General features: G+C 42.2%; 1 protein-coding gene across 2 annotated transcripts in view; it reads right to left on the bottom strand.

The window, feature by feature from the left end:
* Nucleotides 1–26,131, bottom strand: part of mcm10 (minichromosome maintenance 10 replication initiation factor) — an 81,425-nt gene that overhangs the window by 17,767 nt on the left and 37,527 nt on the right. For both annotated transcript variants that reach the window (XM_041201982.1, XM_041201983.1), the window contains exons 8-16: nt 25,856–26,023; nt 25,332–25,448; nt 19,263–19,459; nt 17,520–17,617; nt 15,853–15,969; nt 14,569–14,695; nt 13,450–13,678; nt 7,679–7,823; nt 534–652 (exon numbers count right to left, since the gene is read on the bottom strand). In XM_041201982.1, the coding sequence (XP_041057916.1) occupies nt 534–652; nt 7,679–7,823; nt 13,450–13,678; nt 14,569–14,695; nt 15,853–15,969; nt 17,520–17,617; nt 19,263–19,459; nt 25,332–25,448; nt 25,856–26,023 (1,317 nt within the window). The remainder of the gene's footprint in view (nt 1–533; nt 653–7,678; nt 7,824–13,449; nt 13,679–14,568; nt 14,696–15,852; nt 15,970–17,519; nt 17,618–19,262; nt 19,460–25,331; nt 25,449–25,855; nt 26,024–26,131) is intronic.

Below are 26,131 nucleotides of genomic sequence, written 5' to 3'. Positions count from 1 at the left end.
TTTTGGGTAGAAGTGAGCATAATGCATTCACTGTGATTATAATTGAATGCTTCATGATCCTTTACACAAAACATGTGTGACAAAACATCTACTACTATATAAATTACAAGTAATATCTTAAAGTATATCATCTATCTTTCCTACCTTGTATAAATACCATTGCTCAATTCTAAAGGGCCGATTTGAACTTTTGATTTGCGAGACAGAAGTACAACAATGTTGACTGACAAACAGTAGGTGTGCATACTGGCAAAGGAGACAGGGGAAAAAAATTGCTCTATGCGCACATTTTACAGCCTGAAAAAAGTCTGAGTTAGGTAGTGCTTCTGTGCCAGGTTATAAATGTCTTGTAGCAAAAGCAAATATGATTAAGTTCCCTGCCTCTGCTGAATGGAACACAGAGTGCCATTATACGGTTAGTCAGTGGAGTTTCAACAGGAAAAACAGGGCCTGAACGTAAACCACAACTGGCCTCATTCCATACTGTACAGTGCTGTAGTTAGACAGGAGAGACAGAGACAGACTGGTCATACTTCTTGCACTGCGCCAACATGTCTCGACCTTGCGTTCAGTATTTTCTGAAACTCTTCTGAGTCCAGGTACTCCAGCTGTTCACGGTGCTTCTTTAAAGTTGGTTCGTCGTTTCCTTCATCTGCAGAAATAGAATTTAAAAGCAGGTCTGGGTGCTAAGGAACTTCATGTGCAAAAGTTGAATAATTTTCTGTTTTAAAAAGCAGTATTATTTGCTCACCACATATATCAAGGTTTACATTATATGACCAATATACACTGAACAAGTCTGCCAATTAAACCCCCAAAGGTCTGGAGTGGTTTCTGCGATGCAAGGCTGCCAAGGCCGGAGTATCAGAGACGTGAACAATTCTCAATTTCTCTTCAAATATCTTTCTTCTTTCCCAATGATTTTATAACTTAGTGGTGCTGATTGCCACTACACATACAGACTTGGGCTAATAAGTGGCAAGTAACTTTCGTGGCACACAAGCACCAGACAATGATCATCTTCCACAAAAGAGAATCTCTCCTTGACAGTCAATTGCTTTGCCATTGTGGAATTCCCCATTATCATCGACCTGGGAGTTACTATTGACCAGAAACTTAACTAGACTAGTCACATAAATATTGTGGCTACAAGAGCAAGCTGGGAATTCTGCAGTGAGTAACTCATCTCATTCTGCGGCAAGTAACTCTCCTCCTGATTCCCCCAAGCCTGTCCACAATCTACCAGGCACACGTCAGGAGTGTGATGGAATATTCTTCACTTGCGTGGACAAGTGCAGCGCCAATAAAATTCAAGAAGTCTGACATCATCCAAGACAAAGCAGCTCGCTTGATTGGTGCCCCATCCAGCACCTTAAACATTCACGATCTCCTCCACTGGCACACAATGGCAGCAGTGTGTACCATCTACAAGTTGAATTGTAGCAACTCATCAAGGTTCCTTCGACAGCAGCTTCCAAATTTGTGATCTCTACCACCCAGAAGATAGCGGGATGCATGGGAACACCACCACCTCAAGCTACCTCCAAGTCACACACCAGTCTGACTTGGAACTGTATGGTTGTTCCTTCACTGTTGCTGGGTCAAAAACCTGGAACTTGCTTCCTAACAGCACTGTGAGTGCACCTACACTACATGGACTGCAGCGGCTCAACGTGATGGATCACCACCACCACCTTCTCAAAGGCAATTAGAGATGGGTAATAAATGTCAGTGACAGTCACATCTGTAGAGTGAATAAAAAATATATCCTTGCCCTGATTGCTCTTTGTGGTCAATGTCATTTTTAAAAATGGGACAGAGGGAGTGTGTAGAGGTTTGTGGTGAAAAAGGTGGTTTCATTGTCTGATACTTCACATGCCCTTATAATCCTCACGCTTATCTCGAACTACCTCGCTGTCAGCACCTTGAACTCCAATATGATAGTTGAGGCAATACTAGATACAGCTGATCTGCATTATAATTATATGATTTGGAAGCCAGTTAAATAATGCACTATAGCAAGTTTTTACAGATAAATAGTTTGGGGATGTAGTTGCAACAATACACTAGGGTGAAGAACCATAATTTGAATGCACTGTGCTGCACTTCAATAAAAACAGCCCAGAAACCAAAAAGGATCTCAACTATTTGTGTGAAACAAATAGGAAATCCAGTTGCTGTGGAAACTATAATCTCCTTCACATGCGTCAGGGAGATGTTCCTCAATTCGGAAGCTACATTAGAATTTCTCGGAGCATAAGGAGCACTTTAAAGGAAGATTCAGGTAAGTGGCGGGGGGGATATATATCAACAAACAACTGCTGGGCTAGCAGTGAAAACATAAATTTACGCTAGCTTACAGTCATAAAATTAAACTTCTGTACAAAGGTAAATATTGTTTATTTATCTTAGCATTTCTTTCACCAATACAGCATATGCTAGAATGCTCAGCCCTTGCTTGGAGTAGAAGTGTGACCTTTCAATGTAGCTACCTACAAGATGCTAAATAGGGGACAAATGGCAACTCCAAGCAGGATAGTACTCCACACTTCTGTGAATATCATAGCACTGGGCTCTTTATGAAAAATAGAAGACGGCAGATATTGTGATTAGTTGCTTTTATAAACGCTTGCCTGTCATTGCACTTAGTATCTCAAGACAATAAACAAACTCTGATCACCTCTACAACCAGCAGGATTCCTGCAGCCTCGGGGCAAGCCAATGGCTATTGCGAAGACCCTGCGACACTGGAATCGAAAACAAACATTGACCTCGTGGCAGAGATGGGAAATGGGAAAGTTCAATGACCCTCTAGTTAGAGGGAACCCTTAAGTAATATTTACTTCAGTGGTTTCTACCTTCAGTAAGAGTATGGTGGTGTTGATGTGGTTCCTCATTTGAGGTTAGCAATGTTATACATGCGGCATGCCACCACGGCCTCTCACAAAACTGATGTGGTATGGACGTGGCCAAAAAAAACTAGAACAGCCTTATTTTTTTCACTTTCTCTCTACCCCCAAAACGCTGAATGATTTGAAAAAAAAAATCAGTATTTCTCCTTACTTCTGGTATGGTCTTTCTGTATTTCAATATTTGCCACTTTCCAACACATTTTAGGATTACACAATGGACAATGATATTTAACTGCTGATCCATATTGTGTAAAAATATAAATTTAGTTTTTAGATCTATCCTGCTGACCTTTGTCCAAAGCCAGAAGAAATGCCTACAGGTTCACTTCTATTAAGGTAGCAGCTAGGTCTTTGGTATTTATTCAAATCACTAAAAGAATAGACATTATCTAGTTTATACAGTCTTTTTTCACCCTATGAATGTAAAGCATTCTTCACATCCAGCAGCACAAGTAAATTTGCAATGGGTAGAATCACAAGAGTACCATTACAATGTTATCCTATCTCTGTAATCTCCTCCAAAGCTATGATCCTCAAATATCTGTGCTCCTCTAATTCTGGTCTCGTGTGCATTCTCAATTATAACTGAGCCACCATTGGTGGGCCATGCTTTCAGTTGCCTGGATCCCAAGCTCTGGAATTTCCCTCCTAACATCTCTCTGGCCTCACTTTTCTCGCTTCTTAAAAATCTGCCACTTTGGCCTAGCTTTTTGGTCACCTGACTTAATATCTCCTTATGTGGCTGTGTCATATCTTGTTATATAATGCTCCCTAATGCTTTACAATAGCACCTTGGAACGTTTTATATAGCACTATTAAGGTACTGAAAAAAGGTGCTGGTCTGTATTTTCACAACAATGGAGAGCCTCTCTGTCATTGCGAAAATGACCAATGAGGCTGAAAATAAAAGTCCTGCCTCCGAAGACAGCACTTGCCATTTTTGTGGGGGTAGGAATGGGGTCGAGTCGTGCTTTGTACGTGCACGTTTTCTGGAGGCAGCTGCCTCCACTCAGGTGTGATTTTGGTGTGAGTGCTGTAGGAAGATCGACGTGCGCAGATTAGAACTGGTAGGAACAAGTCTGAGCTTTGTGGATTTATCTGGGTAGTCAGGTGTCCTTTGGGATTGTTAACATTAGGCATGAATATGTGTAAAAAGTTTATAAACTCATTGGAACTGCCATAAACAAAAACTGCCAGAAGTGTCAACTTGAACTGTCAAAGGTATTAAAGTTGGAATCCTGTTACAGTGAAGTGCATGTGCGCTTAATTTGTAAACGAGAGCAGCTATTATTAATTGGGGAAAGATTAGGGAATTATTCGTAAGTATATGAATACTGGTTTACACTGGTGTCAGGGGACGAATAGGTGGGTCTCTGGCTATTGCTCTGTTGTTTTCTGAATAAACCTGTGTTGAGGAAAGACTGGCTTTCAGGTTTGTCCTTTACTCTAAGCATGAACAGTAGCTTTAGCAAAAAAGGAGCTGTCAAGCTACAAGACATTTAAAACTCCTGCCTTTAACTCTTTGAGAAAACTGTCTGGAGTGTCAAAAAAACAATTGCTTGCTATTTCATGCTGTCTGTTGACATAAGCCAAAGGGCTACTATTACTGGTTTAGTGTTGAATGACTGATTTCACAACTATCCATTATCACAGGACTGCCATTTTACAGTTTGATTAACACCTCTGAGTGGTGATGGACTCTTTGAAGTGGGACTTTGAAATCCAAGGCTTGTTTTTATAAGGGATTATGCAATCGAATAAAATGCTTGCTGTTATAAGGGATAATGTAGTTGAAGGAATGCAAATATCATAAATGCATTTTATTAATGTGACTGTTTTTTTAATAGTCTGCAACAGGCATTTGGAACTTTATTTAATTCAGCAAAGGTCCTGAGGTCTTCCCATGGTAAATACTGGGTGAGTTGGCATGCCGATGCAAGGGCAAAGGGTGGGGGTTAGGGAAACATGGAGGGTACGAGTGGCCATGAGGGTGGGTGGAAAGGCGTGAAATGGCATGGGGAGTGTATGGTGGGTGAGGGAGTATATGGTGGGTGAGGGGGTGTTTTATATTTATTCATTAAAAAAAATTTGATTCAGTGCTGGTACATCAAGGCAGGCTTCCTCCCAGCATACTTCTCCACCTAGCATCTTCCACACTCATTCTAGGTTGCCTGGCCCAATTGCCAGTGAATTCTACCACCCCAGAACAAAAATCTGACCTTCTGGGCCACTCTCTCCCAGGTAAGGTATGCGGAGACAGGAAATATCCCAACTCTGGCCGCAGTGTTGTTGTTGTTGTTGAATGATGAGGCAAATAATTATAATGATGCAATTCCAGAGGTTTTGTTTCTAAAACTATATGCAAAATCTACAGCATAAGCTGGATGGGCTGAGATGACTCTCATGTGGCTGTTTGAACCATTCTGATTTGAGCGTCAGGACTTTGAATGACTGGCAGGAACATGGATTTAGCAGGTTGCAGTCAAAACAATAATGGTTAGGAAAAGCACTTTGACAAGGATTGTGCTTCAACTCTAGGGGAATAGCTTATTATTGCAGGAATTTTTCTTGTAATCCTAAATCAGTTTTCCCTTTTAGTGGCCCTTTAATTTATTTTAGAGTTGCAGTGTTTGTTCTCGTCCAGTCTATTTAATACATAAGGAAACTGTCAGCAGATAATCTGCCTTTCCAGTAACAATTCATTAGTCTCCGATTACCAGATGCTTGTTTTGTTAACAATTCTGTGCCATTGCTGCTGGCTACATTTACTGATGTGTGGGAACAATACAGCTCAAAATCTCATCTGGCTGTTGTTCACTGTAACCAACTAATAACTGCTCTCTGGCAACATGACTGTAGCAAGAAACATTGAGATCAATTTTGGGCTGAAAAAAAAACCCCGTTAAAATGTATGAATAAGTTAAGATGAATATAAATTTGCAGGAAAGGGGTCAATACGTTTTAAAAATATTCATTCATGGGATGTGGGCTTCACTGGCTGTGCCAACAATTATTGCCCATCCCTACTTGCCCTTGAGAAGGTGGTGGTGAGCTGCCTTCTTGAATTGCTGCAGTCCGTGTGGTGCAGGTACACCCCCAGTGCTGTTAGGAAGGGAGTTCCAGGATTTTGACCCAGCGACAGTGAAGGAACGGCGATTTATTTCCAAGTCAGGAAGGTGGGTGACACGTAGGGGAACTTCCACGTGCTGGTGTTCCCATCTATCGGCCGCCCCGGTCCTTCTAGATGGTAGCGGTTGAGGATTTGTAAGGTGCTGTTGAAGGAGCCTTGGTGAATTCCTGCAGTGCATCTTGTAGATGGTACACACTGCTGCTAGTGTGCGTCGGTGGTGGAGGGAGTGAATGTTTGTGGATGTGGTGCCAATCAAGCAGGCTGCTTTGTCCTGGACAGTGTCAAGCTTCTTGAGTGCTGTGGATGAGCAGCACTCATTCAGGTAGGTGGAGAGTATTCTATTAGACTCCTGACTTGTGCCTTGTAGATGGTGGACAGGTTTTGGGGAGTCAGGAGGTGAGTCACTCGTCACACGATTCCTAGCCTCTGGCCTGCTCTTGTAGCCACAGTATTTATATGGCTAGCCCAGTTCAGTTTATGGTCAATGGTAACCCCCAGGATGTTGATAGCGGGGGGATTCAGTGATGGCAATGCTATTGAAAGTCATGGGGCAATGGTTAGATTCTCTCTTGCCTATTTACCATAGAGATATAGCTTATAAACTAACTAGGCAACATATATAAAGCACAGATTCTTCGTGTAGTCAGATGATCCCCTGCCTTCACAAAGACTACTAACACGTGAAGTGGGATCATTTGAGCAAGAAATCATGCCCAAGGCAAATTGATGCCTTCAGGAAAGGAGGGGTGTGAATTGAAGGCCAATCCTCAATTTAAGACAGTGAGTTTACATTTGATTATGAGTCATTGCTTACATGAGCAAGCAGAGCAGAAGCTGTTATCTTCTCTCTGCTCCAAATCCTCATACCTTGAAATTAGTTCAGAATCATACAGCATCGAAGGGGACCATTTAAAAAAAAACTTTATTCTTTTGTGGAGTGTGGGCATCGCTGGTAAGGCCAGCGTTTGTTGCGCATCCAAAACTGCCCTTGAATTGAGTGGCTTGTAGGACATTTCAGAAGGCAGTTAAGAGTCAACCATGTTGTTGTGGGTCTGCAGTCACATCTCGGTCAGACTGGGTAAGGGAAGCAGATTTCCTTTCCTAAAGGACACGAGTGACCAGCTGGGTTTTTAAGAACAATCAATGATAGATGTCATGGTCACTATTACTAAAACTAGCTTTATATTCCAGATTTATTAATTAAATTTAAATTCAACCAACCAGACGCTGTTGTGAGATTTGAACCTATGTCCTCCGGGTGACATTACTACTACACCACCGTCTCCATCTTGGGGCCCATTAGGAGGCCCATCATACTTGTGCCTGATTTTGCTAAGAGCTATCATATTAGTTCCACTCTTTCCCCATAGCCCTGCAAAATATTTCCGTTAATTTCCTTTGAAAGCCAGTTCCATCAATAACACCTGGCAATTTCAAGAATGCTCTCTTTTGAAAAAGAAGCTGGTTTAAAAAAAATTAAAGTTAGAGTGAAAATCTTAAATGTTGGAAAAACCTCAGGAGCCTATAAAACAAAAGAACGTTGTTATATTTTTCTTTTTGAACTGGAGACTGTTTCAAAAAGAAACCATTGAGTAGCTCACATCAGCATAATGGATGTCCCTCAGCTGCAACTCACCATGTGTGGAAGAAAGATTTTTCTCTATATGCTCCAGCACCTTTGCAGGCATCTCCCCTGTGTCGGGAAGTTTCCTCTTCACACTGTTGGGGTCCTCCTTTGCTAGAATTGCACCCTTTTTCCGTAGTTTGATAATGGCAGCCATCTGGAAAATTTCATAGATCAGAATCCAGCCACATTCCTTGCTTGTTGTAGCGATTATAATGTAATGAAAATTCAAAACAGGATTTGTAGCCAACCATTTGCACTGACAGGTCGATAAACAGATGGCACAGATGTAAGATAATTGAGAAAAGAATAAGAGCATGGTCAATTTTTTTCCTAATCTATTTTTTAAAGAAGTGCGTTATGAATATCTGGAGTGTACTGCAGGAAAGGGTGGTGGAAACAGATTCAATAGCATCTTTCAAAAGGGAATTAGACACATATTTGAAAAGCAAATCAGGAGTCAATGGGAATTAGGGGAAAAACTCTCTGCTGGTTGGAGTTATACCTAGCACAAAGGATGATGGCTGTGCTTGTTGGAGGTCAATCTGTCAGTCTCAGGACATCACTGCAGGAGTTCCTCAAGATATTGTCCTAGGCCCAATCATCTTCAGCTATTTCATCAATGACCTTCCCTCTATCATAAGGTCAGAGGTAGGGATGTTTGCTGATGATTGCACAATGTTCAGCACCATTAGCAACTTCTTAGATGCTGATGCAGGCCTAGACAACATTCAGGCTTGGGCTGACAAGTGGCAGGTAACATTCACGCCAGCAATGATTATATCCAACATTAAGAGAATCCGACCATCTCCCCTTGACATTCAATGGCATTACCATCGCTGAATCCCCCAATGCCAGCATCCTGGGGGTTACCACTGACTAGAAATTGAACAGGGCTAGCCATATAAATACTGTGGCTACAAGAACAGGCCGGAGGCTGGGAATCCTGCAGCAGGTAACTCACCTCCTGGTTCTCCCAAAGCCTGTCCACCATCTACAAGGCACAAGTCAGGAGTGTGATGAAATACTCTCCATTGCCTGTATGAATGTAGTTCTAACAAAACTCAAGAAGCATGACACCGTCCAGGACAAAGCAGCCCGCTTGATTGGCAACTCACCAAGGCTCCTAGGACAGCACCTTCCAAACCCATGACTTCTATCACATAGAAGAATAAGGGCAGCAGATGCATGGGAACACCACCTCCTGCAAAATCCCCTCCAAGGCATGCACCATCCTGACTTGGAAATATCTTGCTGTTCCCTGACTGTTGCTGGATCAAAATCCTGGTACTCCGTCCCTAACAGCACTGTGGGTGTACCTACACCACATAGACTGCAGCGGTTCAAGAAGGCAGCTCACCACCACTTTTTCAAGGGCAACTAGGGATGGGCAATGAGCCAGCAAGGCTCATGTCCCGTGAAAGAATATTAAAAAAAAAGAAAATGTTTGCAACGCTAGGGGAAAAAGTAGGACTAATATGATAGCTCTTTGAAAAAGACGGCACAAGTATGACAGGCCCCAAAAGGGAGACAGTGGTGAAATGGTACTATCACCTTGGAGACATAAGTTTCAAATTCTATCACAGTAGCTGGTGGAATTTTTTAAAAATTCATTCACGGGATGTGGGCTTTGCTGGCTAGGCCAGCATTTATTGACCATCCCTAGTTGCCCTTGAGAAGGTGGTGGTGAGCTGCCTTCTTGAACCGCTGCAGTCCATGTGTGTAGCTACACCCACAGTGCTGTTAGGGAGGGAGCTCCAGGATTTTGATCCAACGATAGTGAAGGAACAGTGATATATTTCCAAGTCAGAACGGTGAGTGACTTGGAGACAAACTTCCAGGGGGTGGTGTTCCCATTTATCTGCTGCTCTTGTCCTTCTAGGTGATCGTGGTTGTTGGTTTGTAAGATGCTGTCGAAGGAGCCTTGGTGAATTCCTGCTGTGCATCTTGTAGATGGTACACACTGCTGCTACTGTGCATCGGTGGTGGAAGGGGTGAACGTTTGTCAATGTGGTGCCAATCAAGCAGTTTGCTTTGTCCTGAACAGTGTCAAGCTTCTTGAGTGTTGTGAGAGCTGCACTCATCCAGGTAAGTGGGGGGTATTCCATCACATTCCTGACTTGTGCCTTGTAGCTTGTGGACTGGCTTTGGGGAGTCAGGCGGTGAGTTACTCGTCACATGATTCTCAGCCTCTGACCTGCTCTTATGGCCACAGTATTTACATGGCTAGTCAGTTCAGTTTCTGGTCAATGGTGACCCCAATGATGTAGATAGCGGGCCATTGAACATCAAGGGGCAATGGTTGGAGATGATCATTGTCTGACACTTGTGTGGCGCGAATGTTACTTGCCACTTGTCAACCCAAGCCTGGATATTGTCCAGGACTTGCTCCATTTGGACATGAATTACTTCGTTATCTGAGGAGTCATGAATGATGCTGAACATTGTGCAATCATCAGCAAACATCCCCACTTCTGACCTTATGTTGGAAGGAAGGTCATTGGTGAAGCAGGTGACAATGGTTGGGTCTAGGACACTACCCTGAGGAACTCCTGCAGTGATGTCCTGGAGCTGAGATGATTAACCTCCAGCAACCATCTTCCTTTGTGCTAGGTATGACTCCAACCAGCGGAGAGTTTCCCCTGGATTCCCATTGAATCCAGTTTTGCTAGGGCTCTTTGATGCCACACTCTGTTAAATGCTGCCTTGATATCAAGAGCAGTCACTCTTATCTCACCTCGGGAGTTCAGCTTTTTTGTCCATGTTTGAATCAAGGCTGTAATGAGGTCAGGAGCTGAGTAGCCCTGGCAGAACCCAAACTGGGCATCAGTGAGCAGGTTATTGCTAAGCAAGTGCCGCTGTATAGCACTGTTGATGACCTGTTCCATTACTTTACTGATTGAGAGTAGACTGATGGGGTGGTAATTGGCCGGGTTGGATTAGTCCTGCTTTTTGTGTACAGGACATACCTGGGCAATTTTCCACATAGCCAGGTGGATGCCATTGTTGTAGCTGTACTGAAAATAAATCTGTAATATAAAACTAGTTTTAGTAATGGTGACCATGACAACTATTATGGATTGTTGTACAAACAATCTGGTTCACTAACGTGCTTTATATGCCCCACTAACCTGATCTGGCCTACGTGTGACTCCAGACCCACAGCAATATAGTTGACTCTTTACTTTCCTCTGAAATGGCCTAACAAGCTACTCAGTTCAAGAGCAATTAGGGATGGTGACCAAATGCTGACCTTGCCAGCGATGCCCATGTCCCAGGAAAGAATGAAGAATTTTTTTTTTAAAATGGCCCCCTTCTATGCTGTATGATTCTGAACTAATTTCGAGGTAAGGGTATAGGGCATGGAGAAGATAAGAGCTACTGTTTCTGCTTGCTCAAGTAAGCAATGACTCACAATCAATCGTAAACTCATTGGCTTAAATTGAGGGTTGGCCTTGAATCCGCACTCCTCCCTACCTGAACGCATCAATTTGGCTTGGATATGGCATCACTTGTTTAAAATTCAACCATGGGATGTGGGCTTCGCTGGCTGGGCCAGCATTTATTGCTCATCCTTAGTTGCCCTTGAGAAGGGGGTGGTGAGCTGCCTTCTTGAACCGCTGCAGTCCATGTGGTGTAGGTACACCCACAGTGCTGTTTGGAAGGGAGTTCCAGAGTTTTGACCCAGCGGTAGTGAAGGAACGGCCAATATATTTCCAAGTCAGGAAGCTGAGTGACTTGGTGGGGAACTTCCAGGTAGCGTTCCCATCTATCTGCTGCCCTTGTCCTTCTAGATGGTAGTGGTCGTGGGTTTGAAAGGTGCTGTTGAAGGAGTATTGCTGCAGTGTATCTTGTAGATGATACACACTGCTGCTACTGTGCGTCTGTGGTGGAGGGAGTGAATGTTTGTGGATGTGGTGCCAAGCAAGTGGGCTGCTTTGTCCTGGATGGTGTCAAGCTTCTTGAGTGTTGTGGGAGCTGTGTTAGTAACCTTTGTAGAGGCAGAGGATCATCACAGCTAACCCCAATCCCAGTCCATGCCATAACCAAAAAGAGTTATTGGATAAGTATCAGGAACAGGCTTCTTGGCGAATTTTCCCATCCAGGGGCTTTATGACCAATTACACCAGGTGAGATCAGCTAATTTAAATTTCACAAGAGCAGGATTAAACTGGGTCCATCATAGTCTGTCTCAGTTTGAAATGACCAAATATTTCATCTGGGGAACCTCCAATGTTTACACATTTCAGTTTGACTCATATTTAACAAAAGTCAGAGAAATTATTTTGCGAGATGAAGCATTTTTGGACAGGGAGAGAAGGGCAGGGGGAAAGAGAGAAAAAGAGGTATGGGGTGTCTTAAGTTAGTCTTCCAGTTAGCCAGTCATGTGCTAATAATGGTGATGGCACAAAGAAGTGTATAATCCAAATTACTTCGGAGAAAAAGTAAACTTCTCACCAAAGCAGTATATGCAGCCATTTTGATCTTTACTGTCAAAAAATTAATTGACCGCAAATTGCCATTTTCTAAATTGAAACTAGATTAAGATTGTCAATCATTTCTAATAAAAATATATATTTTTCAAAAGTAATTATGACAATAATTTTCAGCAATGTTTGCTTACTTCAACATGTCAATAGTGGGAGTAATATATTTCTGAATTGTTGCTTAGCAGTACAGAACTTAGTATTGCTGAAAAATGTCTTGTACGCATCAGGACAGACGCAAGAATACCAATTTCAAAAGGAACAACAATTTATACTGCACGGGAAGAGGCTGCTGATTGGTTGGCAAGTAGATTCTGATTGGTAGAAACATTGCCACGGAGAATGCACCAGGGAACAAATAACTGCCAAGCTTTTGTTTAAATTCAAACCAGGCCATTCGACTCTGATTGATCAAGGCATTGCCATGGAGGATGTTAACTCATAGGGCAGAGTTTTCTGCCTGTCAGGCAGGTGGGCCCGACTCAATCTCCGGCGGGCGGGCCAATTAAGGCCTGCCCAGCTTGATGTCCGGTGGGAAGCGCTATGTGCTCCCTGTGCAGGTGGGGGGGATCCCTGAAATCGAGAGTGCGCTCTTTCGTGCATGCTCATGGACAAGCGCACATCTCCCTGAGGCTAAATGCAGCCTCAGGGAGATCACCTGGACTTTGAAAAATATTAAAAATAGAAAAAAGAATTTCCTTACATGTCACTCTCATGTGACAATGTCACATGAGTTGGGACATGTCCATAATTTACAGAATAACTTTATTAAAATTTTTAAAACCCTGCATGAAACCTCATCCCGCCGCTGCACGAGGTTTCATGTTTTCTCTATTTGCTGCCGGGGTCTTGGCTTAAGGTTGGATGGGCAGGCCCTTTAATTGGTTAAATGATCCTGTCAATGGCCTCAATTGGCAATTGACAGGTTGGCGGGCCCGCAGCTGATTTTGCTGCACCCCTGCCTTCCTGAAATTTAAATCAGGCGGGGTGATGTCGGGAGTTCCGCCCAACGACATCCCACATCATCTAACACGTCGGCTGGCGGACTCCGCCCCCTGTCCGCTGACAGCAAAATTCTGCCCATAATGTTAAACTAAATTAAATGTTAAGCAGTTAACTGTTCCCTGGTGCATTTTCCATGGAAAGTCAGTACCCTTTTCTCATGCTGTTTAAAGTGTTGTTCCCTTTGAGATCTGGTGTTCTTGCATCTGTCCTGATGAGTGCAAGACAAAAAAACTTCGGCATGTCTCTTTTTCTAAGCAATCTATTTGAATGTACAAGAATGGCAGAATTTACCTTCTTGGATTCTGCATCAGGGGTCAGTTTTGGTGCTGAAGGTGGTGATGAATCAAAAAGCAGGATATCTTCCCCTTCGGCAAAACCTCTGCCCAGTTTAGGTGCCTGTGGTGTTGCCATTAATTTTTGCTCCTTGGGAAATTCTGCTCCAACCTGGAGTGATGAGTGAGAGGACAACCCTCCAGCCCCAGACGTGTGACTGCTGCTTCCACTTGTGCTCTGCATAAACCTGCAGGAATAAGTTTTGTTATCACAGTAAAACTTGTTATATTCCTGACAGCCAGCTGGTGAAGGAAAAATCCAAAGCCAGTCTTTACGTGGGATTTATTCACAGAGTGAAACATAACGGGTACATATCTCCTTACACCACTTAGCTTTTGTGTCAAGGCGGCTGAGGGGACACTTGATAGAGGTACTCAAGATCCTGAGGAGTATGGACAGGGTAAATAGCGAGAAACTTACCACTCAAGAGAACATCAAGAACTAGAGGGCACAGATTCAAAATAATTAGCAAAAGGAGTAAAAGTGATGTGAGGAAAATTTTTTTCACCCAGAGGGTGGTTGGACTCTAGGATGAACTTCCTGAGAGGGTGGTGAAGGTGGGTTTGATCGAGATATTCAAAAGGGAATTGCACTGCTATCTGAAAAGAATGTGCAAGGTTACGGAGGATAAGGCAGGGGAGCAGGATGAGGTAGAATGCTCTTTCAGAGAGCCCAGTGCAGACTCGATGGGCTGAATGGCCTCCTTCTGCACTGTAAAGATTCTGTGATTCAGTAAGTGGCTCTTTATATGTGCTCAAAAAACCATCCAATCAATGTCCTCCACCTTATGTACTTAACTTCAATTGATACAATTATCAAAATTAACAGCTAGTTGTGTTTGGCACTGTATAATATTAGTTAGTTAATGCAATAAACCATCACAGTCACACATAAACAATAAAATATCACTAAAAAGGCTTGCTTTACACCTAAAATCATTACAATCACTTGCACGTGTTGAAATTCTTGAATTTACCATAAATTTATTGTGAAGCTTTATTTTCAATTTGATAGTCAAGAGCAACAATGTAGTTAACAAATAAATGTATAATTTATATTCCCAATCTGACCACTGACCTTTTTTGTAATTCTTCTGCTCTCTTCTTACGCGATTCCAACATTTTATGTTTTTGCTGCTTTAATAGTTCAGAAGCAGATATAGAGAGGATGGAAGGTCCTGGCTGTGCATTGTTAGCTAGTCCACCTGAAAAATCACGCAACAATGAATGACAACTTGCCCAATAGGTCTGTACCGATTGTTTGAAATCTTCTGAACCTAACAGTGCAAATTAGCTTCCACTGGTATAAACACATTAATGTACCTATTGTCATGATTGCAGCCAAGAATTACTTATGGGCACACTGAACTTTTTAAGGAAGGCATGTGTGTTTTTAAAGAAATACAAGCAAGGACACTGAGCAAAAGATGGCTAATAATGTAAAGTGACCATTTTCTGGGAAATCCCTACATGGATTATACTGGCAGATCTGTCCTGAGAGAACATGGAATGTTGCACCTGAAAAGGTATCATGGCCTTCTTCAAGCAGAGACGCTTAAAAGGGAGATAGGAAAGATGCAAAAGACTGAACTTTAATCACCTGTGGTTGCAGAGACAAAAGACTGATTACCACAACTCAGCAGTCATCTAAAATCCATCTCCTATTGGTTCATATCTCAGAATGTGCGAAATGATCGGAGATCAAAAAAAAAAATTCTGGGTGCAAGACATGGCTTTTTTCCCTTTCAGGAATACACTTAATCGCAACTGGGTTCCCTTTCGGGAAATTAACAAATTGGGGGAACTTGCCTCGGGACTGATTGTAACAATATCTTGATAAAATTCAGATTAAACCATTCCCAAAAGTCTGCTACCTGAATCCTAACTTGCACCAGTTTACCCATCAGCCCTGAGCTTATTGACATATACTGTCTCCCGATTGAGCAATGCCTTGATTTTAAAATTCTCATATATGTTTTAATGGAATAGTAATCATATGTTTTTAGATCAGAAATTCCAGAGTGTATGTATGAAGTGCAGAAAGAATTGATTTCACTGGTTAATAGTGAAATAAACATAAAGCTATACCAAAAGAACTAGTTCGCCAGAGAATGGGACCCATCCACACACAAATATGGAAATCTGGAATTGGAAATCAGACCACGAAAACACAGTTCCAGGACAGAGGGAAAACCCACTTTTTTTCTGCCTTTCACTACTGGAAATTCAATGGCATTAGTAGTGAAATGCAAATTTAAAAAATGTCTTTATACCATTATTCTCATTTACTGGATTATTGATTGCCGAACTTGTAGGACAAAAAACAGTTTGATTTAAAGAAGAGTACAAGTGGCAAGCTGACCTTTCATAGGCGCCTTGTTTAAGTGTTTCTGGAGGTTGCGAGCCCCAAACGTAGGCATTTCCATTAAATCCTTAAAATCTTCTGAGCAGCCTGTGAACTCCTTCCCATTTGCTAATGCTGGAATTCCACACAAAATCAATTCAGACATGTTACTTTCCGTTTGGAATATTATAAAACACTTTAATGTTCAATGTTATTTTAGACTTTGAAAAAAATAACCAATTCGCCAAACTTTGAAAATTGAGCTGATTCTCAACAGGCTGAGATTGAAATATACTTGCATTGCGGCTGTAATGTTGGCACAAAGCACTTTGGCTTCATTCATATTAGGGGGTGTAGTACAAATGTAACGTAAATCTAGAGGTAACTTCATAGAAACATAGAAACTAGGAGCAGGGGTAGGCCATTTGGCCCTTCAAACTTGCTCCGCCATTCAAAATGACCACGGCGCATCCTCTATCTCAATGCCATATTCCCACTTTCTCTCCATACCTTGATGCCCCCAATATCCAAAAATTTATTAATTTCTTTTCTGAATATACTCAGTGACCCAGCCTCCACAGCCTTCTGTGGTAGAGCATTACACAGGTTGACCCCACTCTTTCCTCATCTCAGTCCTAAATGGCTTGCCCAATATCCTAAGACTGTGGCTCCTGGTTCTAGACTCCCCAACCAGGGAAAACATCCTCCCTGCAGCTAGTCTGTCTAGCCTGTTAGAATTTTATACATTTCAATCAGATTACTTCAATGGGTACTGAATAGAAGAGAGCAAAAGAAGATGGAATCCATTTTGCTCAAAGATAATTACATTCTCAGTCTCCTTCCTGGTTTCATCTAGCTTTTAGTTATAAGCGACTCAGCCTTGATTAAATTTGGGTTCTGATGTCTTTGGCTATGGTGGGTGATGAGTGTCATTCAGGGCAAGAACCTTGCACAAGGGTAATGTTTTTTCCTTCTACACCACCCTCTTCCTCAGTTGACTTACTGGAGTACAGGAATTGTAGACACTTTTCTTAAGGAACATGCGCACTGATGTACAACACAAGCTATGTATCTGTACTACATTTTAAAAAATCTGACATCTCCTGCAAACAGAATTTTTCTGGTTAGAGTGGATTTTTGATAAAAACAAACTATTTGTTCTCAGAATGTAGGTGACTTTGGCAAGGCTGCATTTATTGTCCCAATTTGCACACAGCAAGCTCCAACAAATGTAAATGTGATAATGATCAGATGATTTTTTTTTGTGTGATGTTGATGAAGGATAAATACTGGCCAGGACACTGGAGAGAACTCCCTTGCTCTTCTTCAGAATAGTGCCAGGGATCTTTTACATCCACATGAGGGGCGGGCAGGGCATCGGTTTGACCTCTCATCTGAAAAATAGCACTTAGTTACTTTGAAAAGGGGTAGTGGACCTTCTCCTTGAACTGATCCATTCCTTTTACTGATTATGATGCTCCCAAGATAAAGCTAGGACATGGTGTTTCCTGAAGACTGGTTTTGTCGCTCAAAAGGAGATCATCTCCTCTTGGACAATAGCCACTTTCTGCAGCTTATTCTCCCTATTTTTGGAAAGTGTACATTTGGTTCGCCTCTTCCTAGAGTACTATTGCCCCATTATGGTCCTTCTTTGCACCACAAAAAGCAATTCTATCTCATATTACCAATTTTCTTCTTAGTTTCTCTAACAATATCATCTGCGCCTTTCACCACCATGTACGTCAGGGTCTTCTGAACACTCTTGTTAGGACCTGCTGCTTTACTGTGAAAGCAAAAACAAAAATCAACTGTAAAAATTTTCAGTTATTAACTGGAGAATAAAACCATAACAAACAATTGTGGCCTTTAAAGGCGGCATTTAATTTTGCGCTCTCGTCAGCTAAAGATTTTTTCTTCATCATTTGTCTACGGACAAACCAAAAAAGAAATGGTTGGTCTTTATCTATTGGTTTCAGCTGTCTCAGCTGCAAACAGGAAACATTCGTTGTTAATGATGTAATGACAGCTCCCAAAATGACCTAGTAGTAAATACACCTCTTAAAGGTTACGGACTGGAGAGGCTGGAGGATCTCAATTTTAGTTCCTGTGCTGAGATAGCTGCTAACAGTTAGAGAAGCAATTGGGGCGTCACAATTTGCCTCAGCATCCTTCGGCTGCAAAGGGCTTCCCCTCTTGATCGTTGTTCACTGACACTTCGTGGGCAGCACCCATGCTGAAGTGCAGCTAAGCCATGATGGCTTCCAACATTGAACAGCCACTCACCATCAAGGCTCACCCGAGAATATGCATCACATCTTCAGCTCAGAAAAATGCAATCTTTCTTCTGCTTGATTCTCACATTGAGAAACTTAAAGCTTGAGAAGTGAACCTCTGTGTCACATACTACAAATAGGATATGTTCCTATTTTACAACATGTAATGACATCAGTATTGCATACATTATGATTTGTTTGCAAGAATAGAGCAACTGATTATTCATCTCATTTGCTCTTTAGGAGTTTTTAAAATAAAGAAAAGATTTGATACATTCCAATTACCTTAGTTATTTGAGATCATAGAATTAGAAGGCACGCAGTTATAATTTGTAGTCACTGTACTCAGATAAATACTATGCATAATTTTTCCCTCTTGGAACAGTGACATGAATAAGTAATAGGTCTGGATAGTTCATAGACCTTTGAAAGAAAACTCACTAATTTTCTAATTGAAGAAGATATTTTCAGTTACAAAGAGTATGCTGTCATTTACCAACAACCATGAGGATTTACTGGGGATTCAAAGGTCTCATGCAAATTTTCCAATCATCTTAGTAAATCACAGAAGAATTTCCCAGTTGCTCCTGAAGTGGCTGCAACAACACCTTGCATTTGTGTAGCACCTTTAACATAGTAAACCACTCCAAGGCACTTCATTGGAGCATTATGAAACAGAATTTGACATCAAACCACATCAGGAGATATTGCATAAAAGCAAAATACTGTGGATGCTGGAAATCTGAAACAAAAACAAAAATAGCTGGAAAAACTCAGCAGGTCTGACAGCATCTGCGGGGAGGAACACAGTTAACGTTTCAAGTCCGGATGACTTCATCAGAACTACTAAGGAGATATTGCATGCTGTTTTCTCATCTATTTTTGGGGTGGATTGGCTGGTCTGGGGAGGATAGTAATTGTGTAATTGGTTGTACAGCATCTTGATGGGACAGACTTGATGCTCTTCGCTCACCCTTTTTTACACGTATTTGTTCTCCCCACTGCATCATATATCAGTCGAGTCAACTTGTGTGTGGGAAATAGCTCACGTTGTACTAGATCTTGTTTAAGAATTTATCGAGGGAAAGATAAATCATAGTTCAAACGAATATTCCATTTAGTAATCAACAGAAACTGTGCTAGGTAGTTTCTTACGCTGAAGCTGCATATGATGCTGATGACACTCCCCCATAGTGGAATCCTTGCTGGCACAATCTTGCTTTCAGACTGCCACCCTTGCCTTGCATTTTGTTTGGAGCACGGCCAGAGAAGCTGGATTGCAAGTCAGCTCGCTTGGCACTAAGCTTTTTGTACTGGGCTTTGACATGGTACTCACAGTATTCACAGTCCATCTGAAAACAAAGGAGGTACATAGAAAGTTAGTGTAAAAATGTGAAGTGCAGGTTAAGCCTATTTCAACACCAGCTAAAGACCCATTTAAAGACAGAGAGGAAAATCTGCAACGAGAAATTGGGAACTAGCACTGCTTGTTTAAATTCCCTCACTCCAAGTCTGCTTCAAAATGTGGCCCTTGTTAAAATCGTTAAATTTTGACAACCAATATGAAACAGCAGCATCCGTTGGCATAAGGTAGACTCTCAAACACTTCTCTAACTTTCAATATAAGAAACACTAATGACTCCATTTATGTGCTGCTTACAATTATCTTTCTTCCAGCAAATGCAAATCCTTCCACCGCTGTACACCAGATTAGCAAAAGCTTAAACAATTCAACCCGACAACCAAGAATAAAAATTAAAATCTCAGCTCAGTTCAGATGAATCGACTATCACAGCTGTGAAGAGTTCCACTTTAAAGAAAGGAGTTGAATTTATATAGCAACTTTGACAACCTCAGAATATCCCAAGGTGCTCTACAGCAAATGAAAGTGAGCCACTGTTGTATAGTAGGAAATGCAGCAGCCAATTTGCATACAGAATGCTTCCACAAGCTGCTATGTAACAATGACCAGACAATCTGTTTTTGTTATGTTGTTTGAGAGATAAATATTGGCCAGGGCACTGGGGATAAACTTCCCTGATCTTCTTCAGAATAGTGCCATGGGATTTTTTTACGCCTGCCTGATAGGGAAGGCAAGGCCTCGGTTTAACATTGTATCTGAAAGGTGTCACTTGTGACAGTGCAGCACTCCCTCAGTATTGTGTTGGAATGCCAAGCATATACTTTGCACTTCAGTCCTGTAGTGTGGCTTGTTACAATCTAAGCTGGTGTTAACACTGGACAAGTCAGATCCCAGAGTGAAACCTGGCTTGATAGATCTTAACTTTATTCTTTTTGAAACCGTGGAGGAAAATTACTAAACAAATTCACAGGAGTCTGCAGACAAAGAATAATACATTTATTAAACAAGAAAAATTAACTATATTACACCAGACAAAAAGGTCAAAAAGATCTCAATGCAATACAGTAAAACAATCAAGTTAGAGGGAGTACAGTTGCAATAAGCTTCAAGGGAGTAAGGCAAGGCTGGATGGCCTCTACTTTAATGCCATGAGTATTACAGGTAAAACAGGTGAGTTAAGGGTGAGGATTGACACATGGAATTGTGATAAAGTAGCCATCACTGAGATATGGTTGAGGGAAGGGCAGGATCGGCAGCTCAACATTCTGGGATATAGGATCTTCAGGCGAGACAGGGGAGGGGGTAAAAGGGCAGGAGGCGTTGCATTGTTAGTTAAGGAGTCAGTTACTGCAGTAAGGAGAGATGATATCTTGGAGGGGTCATCGAATTAAGCTTTGTGGGTAGAGCTTAGGAATAAAAAAGGGGCAACCACATTATTAGGTGTAATGTGTTTATTATAGACCCCCAAATAGTCAGTGGGAAATTGAGGAGCAAATATGTGCACAATTTGTGGAGGTGTGTAAAAACAATAACAATAGGGTAATTACATTAGGTGATTTCAACTTTTCCAACATTAATTGGGATAGGCATAGTGTTAAGGGCTTGGATGGAGTGGATTTCTTGAAATGTGTACAGGAGAACATTTTAGGTCAATATGTAGAGGGTTCAACAAGGGATGGTGCATCGCTGGACCTAATTCTGGGGAATGAAGCCGGACAGGTGGCTGAGGTGGTGGTGGGGGAGCATTTTAGTGATAGCGACCACAACATGGTACAGTTTAAGTTTGTTATGGACAAAGAAATCGACAAGTTGCAAACAAATGTTTTGGACTGGGGGAGAGTGGATTTGAGTAAAATAAGGCAAGGTAGACTGGGAACAGTTATTTGTGGGGAAATCTACAGAGGAACAGTGGGGGGGTGTTCAAAAAGGAAATGGGGAGGGTATAGACTCAACATGTTCCCTCTAGGGTGATAAGAAGGAGTAACAAGCCCATAGAAACATGGATGACCAGAGTTAATCAGGTAATGATGAGAAGGAAAAGAGAGGCTTTTAGCAGGTACAAGGGAAGCAAATCAGCAGAGGCATTAGTGGAGTACAAACAGTGCAGGATGGAGCTTAAGAAAGCAATTTAGAGAGCAAAGAGGGGATATGAGAAAGCCCTGGCTGGTAAAAGTAGGGAAAATCCCAAGATATTCTGTAAGTATATCAATGGGAAGAGGATAACCAAAGAAATAGTAGGGCACATAAGGGACCAAGGGGGCAATCTATGGGTGGAGCCAGAGGACATTGCTAGAGTGTTGAATTAATACTTCACGTCTGTCTTCACCCAAGAGAATGAGGATGAAGGTATGGAACTCGGGGAGAGAGACTGTGACGTTCTTAAACAAATTGATATAGGGAGTGACAAGGTATTGGAGGTGTTGGTAGACTTAGAAGTGGGCAAATCTCCAGATCCGGATGATTTGTGTCCCAGACTGATGAGGGAGGCAAGGGAGGAGATCGCAGGGGCTCTGACCCGAATTTTTAATTCCTCACTGGCCACAGGGGAGGTGCCAGAGGACTGGAGAACAGCTAATGTGGTTCTGCTATTTAAGAAGAGTTGTAGAGATAAGCCAGGGAACTACAGGCCAGTGAGTCTCACGTCAGTGGCAGGGAAACTATTGGAGAAAGTTCTGAATGAGAGTATCTATCTCCATTTGGAGAGGCAAGGTTTGATCAGGGATAGTCAGCATGGCTTTGTCTGAGGGAGGTCATGCCTAACAAATTTGATTGAATTTTTTGAGGTGACCAGGTGTGTAGATGAGGGTAGTGCAGTTGATGCAGTTTATATGGATTTCAGTAAAGCCTTTGACATGGTCCCACATGGGAGACTTATAAAGAAGTATCGAGGCATAGATTACGAAAGTAGGGAGGTCATGTTGGAGTTGTATAGAAACTTAATGAGGCCAGAGCTGGAGTACTGTGTGCAGTTCTGGTCACCACATTATAGGAAGGATGTGATTGCACTGGAGGCACATGGGGTACAGGGTAATTTGATAAGGTGGATTCAAAATTGGCTTAGTTGTAGGAGGCAGAGGTGATGACAGAAAGATGTGTTGGGACTGGAAGCCAGTGTCCAGTGGCGTACCACAGGGATCTGTGCTCGGTCCCCTATTATTTGTCATTTACATAAACAACATAAATGACTATGTGGGGGATAGGATTAGTAAGTTTGCGAATGACACAAAGATTGGCCGGGTGGTTAACAGTGTGGTTGAGTGTCTTGGGCTGGAGGAAGATATAGATAGGATGTTCAAATGGGCAGATAAGTGGCAGATGGAATTTAACCCTGAAAAGTGTGAGGTGATACATTTTGGAATGAGTAATTTGACAAGGAACTATTCAATAAACGGCATGGCACTAGGAAGTTCTAAGGAACAAAGGGACCTTGGCGTGTGTGTCCATAGATCTCTGAAGGCAGTGGGGCATGTTAGTGGGGTGGTGAAAAAGGCATATGGGACACTTGCCTTTATCAATCGAGGCATAGATTACAAAAGTAGGGAGGTCATGTTGGAGTTGTATAGAACCTTAGTGAGGCCACAGCTGGAGCACTGTGTGCAGTTCTGGTCACCACATTATAGGAAGGATGTGATTGCACTGGAGGGGGTGCAGAGGAGATTCACCAGAATATTGCCTGAGATGAAACATTTAAGTTATGAAGAGAGGCTGGATAGACTTGGGTTGTTTTCGTTGGAGCACAGAAGACTGAGGGGCAACCTGATCGAGGTGTACAAGATTATGGGGTATGGACAGGATGAAGAGGAAGCAGCTGTTTCCCTTAGTTGAAGGGTCAGTCATGAGGGGGCATAAGTTCAAGGTGAGGGCCAAGAGTTTAGGGGGATGTGAGGAAAAACTTTTTTTACCCAGAGGGTGGTGACGGTCTGGAATGCGCTGCCTGGAAGGGTGGTGGAGGTGGGTTGCCTCACATCCTTTAAAAAGTACCTGGATGAGTGCTTGGCACATCATAACATTCAAAGCTATGGGTCAAGTGCTGGTAAATGGGATTAGGTAGGTAGGTCAGGTGTTTCTCACGTGTCGGTGCAGACTCGATGGGCCGAAGGGCCTCTTCTGCACTGCGATTCTGTGATTCAAACATAAGAATATGATTCAAATATTCATTGTTCCTTCACCCCAGCTTTATTTTTACAAACACGGATAAATTTGGAAAGATAAAACAATTTACTGTATTTATCTTATAATCTAATATTCAGGGTGTGCAGTAAATGTGAATTAACACAAGAACTGTGGGTCAGATACACCAAACTCCAAAGTAATTGACAGATGCGACCAAAGCAGATTCTAAGGATTTCTCAACAACCTACCCAGAAGCTGTCATATCATGAGCCAACTGGTCTCACTGAAACTCTGTCTTTCTCACGAGGGTGTCCAATCTTCACGATTAAAGAGCTTGTCTTGGAAATCTCTCCAAATGTCACTCCCACTCGGTTGGCTTCAACAAGGATCCAACTCCAGGGTTTCAATCTCACCTTCAGAGATTCCGTTTCTCCTGGATCTCCGAGTACACTCAAGCTTCACTTTCCAAGACAAATTTCAGATCTTCGGCCGCGCCTTGCAGAATGCCACTGTTCCAAAGGGATACCTCTGCCCTTTCGGCCTGCAGCATGGAGTCACCAACTTTCGGCTCACCTCTCGGACCTTCTGGGCTTCTCTCAAGTCCCTTTGCTTCAAGTCTGCTCCTCACAGCTCTCTCTTTAACTTTGGGCCTTTTTCTCTGCTCCTGTCATTTATCATGACTTAATGGGATCTATCTCTGAACCCCGTCTTTGTCCCTGCCTGGGATCTTCTTCTTTGACCTCTTTCGGTCCCACTCCTTGATCTGGAACCTTCTTTTTGGTTTGGAGCCTTCTCCCTGTATCCTGCTCCTTGGGACACCTCTCCGGTTCCAGGTCACCTGAACTGCTTTTCGTGACGTTTCACTTTCCTTTCTTCTGTTCAGGTGTGCAAGGCCGGTTCCCGGCTAAAGCATGTAAAAAAATCTCCAACTGCGCATGTGCGGCCCTTTCCCGGCTGGCACATGTGCAAAAGGCCCTAAGCTCTGACCTCCAACTGCTGATTTAAAAGCTAAGTACTGCATTTCATCACAGGCTTGAGTCCACAACTTTCCGGCTTAGAGCTGAGTGCGCTCCCAACTGAGCCGTGGCTAACATTTTAGGACAGATTAGTAAATCATTAAAATGCACATGATTGGAAACTAAGTAAATGCAAACAAATACACGTTTAAAAGTTCTCAAAAATATAACTACATCAGATAAAACGAAGGGTTCAATAATGTCACCAAAATTCAGATCCCCAGTCTTGCTCAATAATGCTTTTGCTGCCTCTTAAATGTGAGCAGGCAATTATGAAACTAGTCATAAACACATAATAGCGTCAACAGTTCTCGCTGCAGCCCAGATTGTCACAAAAAGCTTAACCTTCACTTCTCTGGTTAACTCCAATTCAAACAAAGTGAGTAACCATATCACTGAAACATTGCAAATTTTTCCTCCCTCCATCACATGCGTCTCCTTGGTTCACAAATGTGAAAAAAACGAGATAACTCCACATCCCATCAGGCAAATTTATCTGACGATGGAGACAGGTTGAATGCACCACCTGGTCTCTTCATATTATCAGAACAAAGGGTACTCCTGCTTATCTCAACTCCAAGCTCCATAAACATTGTTACAATCAAGAGGTCCATTTGAATGAAAGACACTTTGATATACAGACTAGAGGAACAACTCCAAGTGAAAACTGGCTATGTATTTTAGGCATTAATTATCGACCAATCAATTCTATTTTACCAAAAATGGTCTCACCAAATTTATTATCTGGGTACAGGGATCTCCATTCTTCTTTCTAGCTCGGCAGGTTCCCATGTCTAATGCTTCACCCATGATCAGGATCTTCTGAGGGTGATCGACAGACAGACAAACCTGCATCAACAAACGGAAAAAGTTGAAGCCACTGAGTTGCACAAATTATCGGAGCTGCTCATAAATCATTACACCACTGGGCCTCCTGATGGCCTGACCAAACAAAACAACCTCGGTAGAAAAGATTTAAGTTCTGGAAACTTAATACTTGCATTTCCTGTCACAGTTCCACTGGCTGTTGGAGTAACTATCAATACTACTGGGTGCCTCTCCAACAAATACCAGAAGATAATGTTTTATGTAATTTATTAATGTTTATTCTTTTTCAAGAAAAAATCTTTCCTAATGAGCTTGGACCCTCAATGAAGTGTTTAAAATCAGGTTTAATGACATCAAAAACATCGTAAAAAGGCAGAATTGCCTTTCATTCTAAGTTTATTTCACTGAGGAAAGTTCCATTCACCCACCTCATCCGATCCATCCCTTGATTTCATAGGATTGGCATTCAGTAGCCCAATAACAGTGCCCGTCTCTGTTTTCCAATGCTCTTTGTGGACATTCCCAAAGAGGAAGAGGGACAAATTCAAGTTGCTGCTACGCAGGTCACTTAAGTGCCAGATACTGAATGTTTTACCCTGGAACCACAAACATTCTATTTCAATATTACTGCAAAAATATAACTTAAGGTGTATGGGAGCTAGTTACACATACACAAAATAAAAATGTACATCAGGTGGTGCAGT

This window comes from Carcharodon carcharias, chromosome 13 (assembly GCF_017639515.1).
Source record: "Carcharodon carcharias isolate sCarCar2 chromosome 13, sCarCar2.pri, whole genome shotgun sequence".
Classification (NCBI taxonomy): Eukaryota; Metazoa; Chordata; class Chondrichthyes; order Lamniformes; family Lamnidae; genus Carcharodon; species Carcharodon carcharias.
The sequence above is the reverse complement of the archived record's forward strand: the minus strand, read 5'-3'. Positions and strand labels throughout refer to the sequence as shown.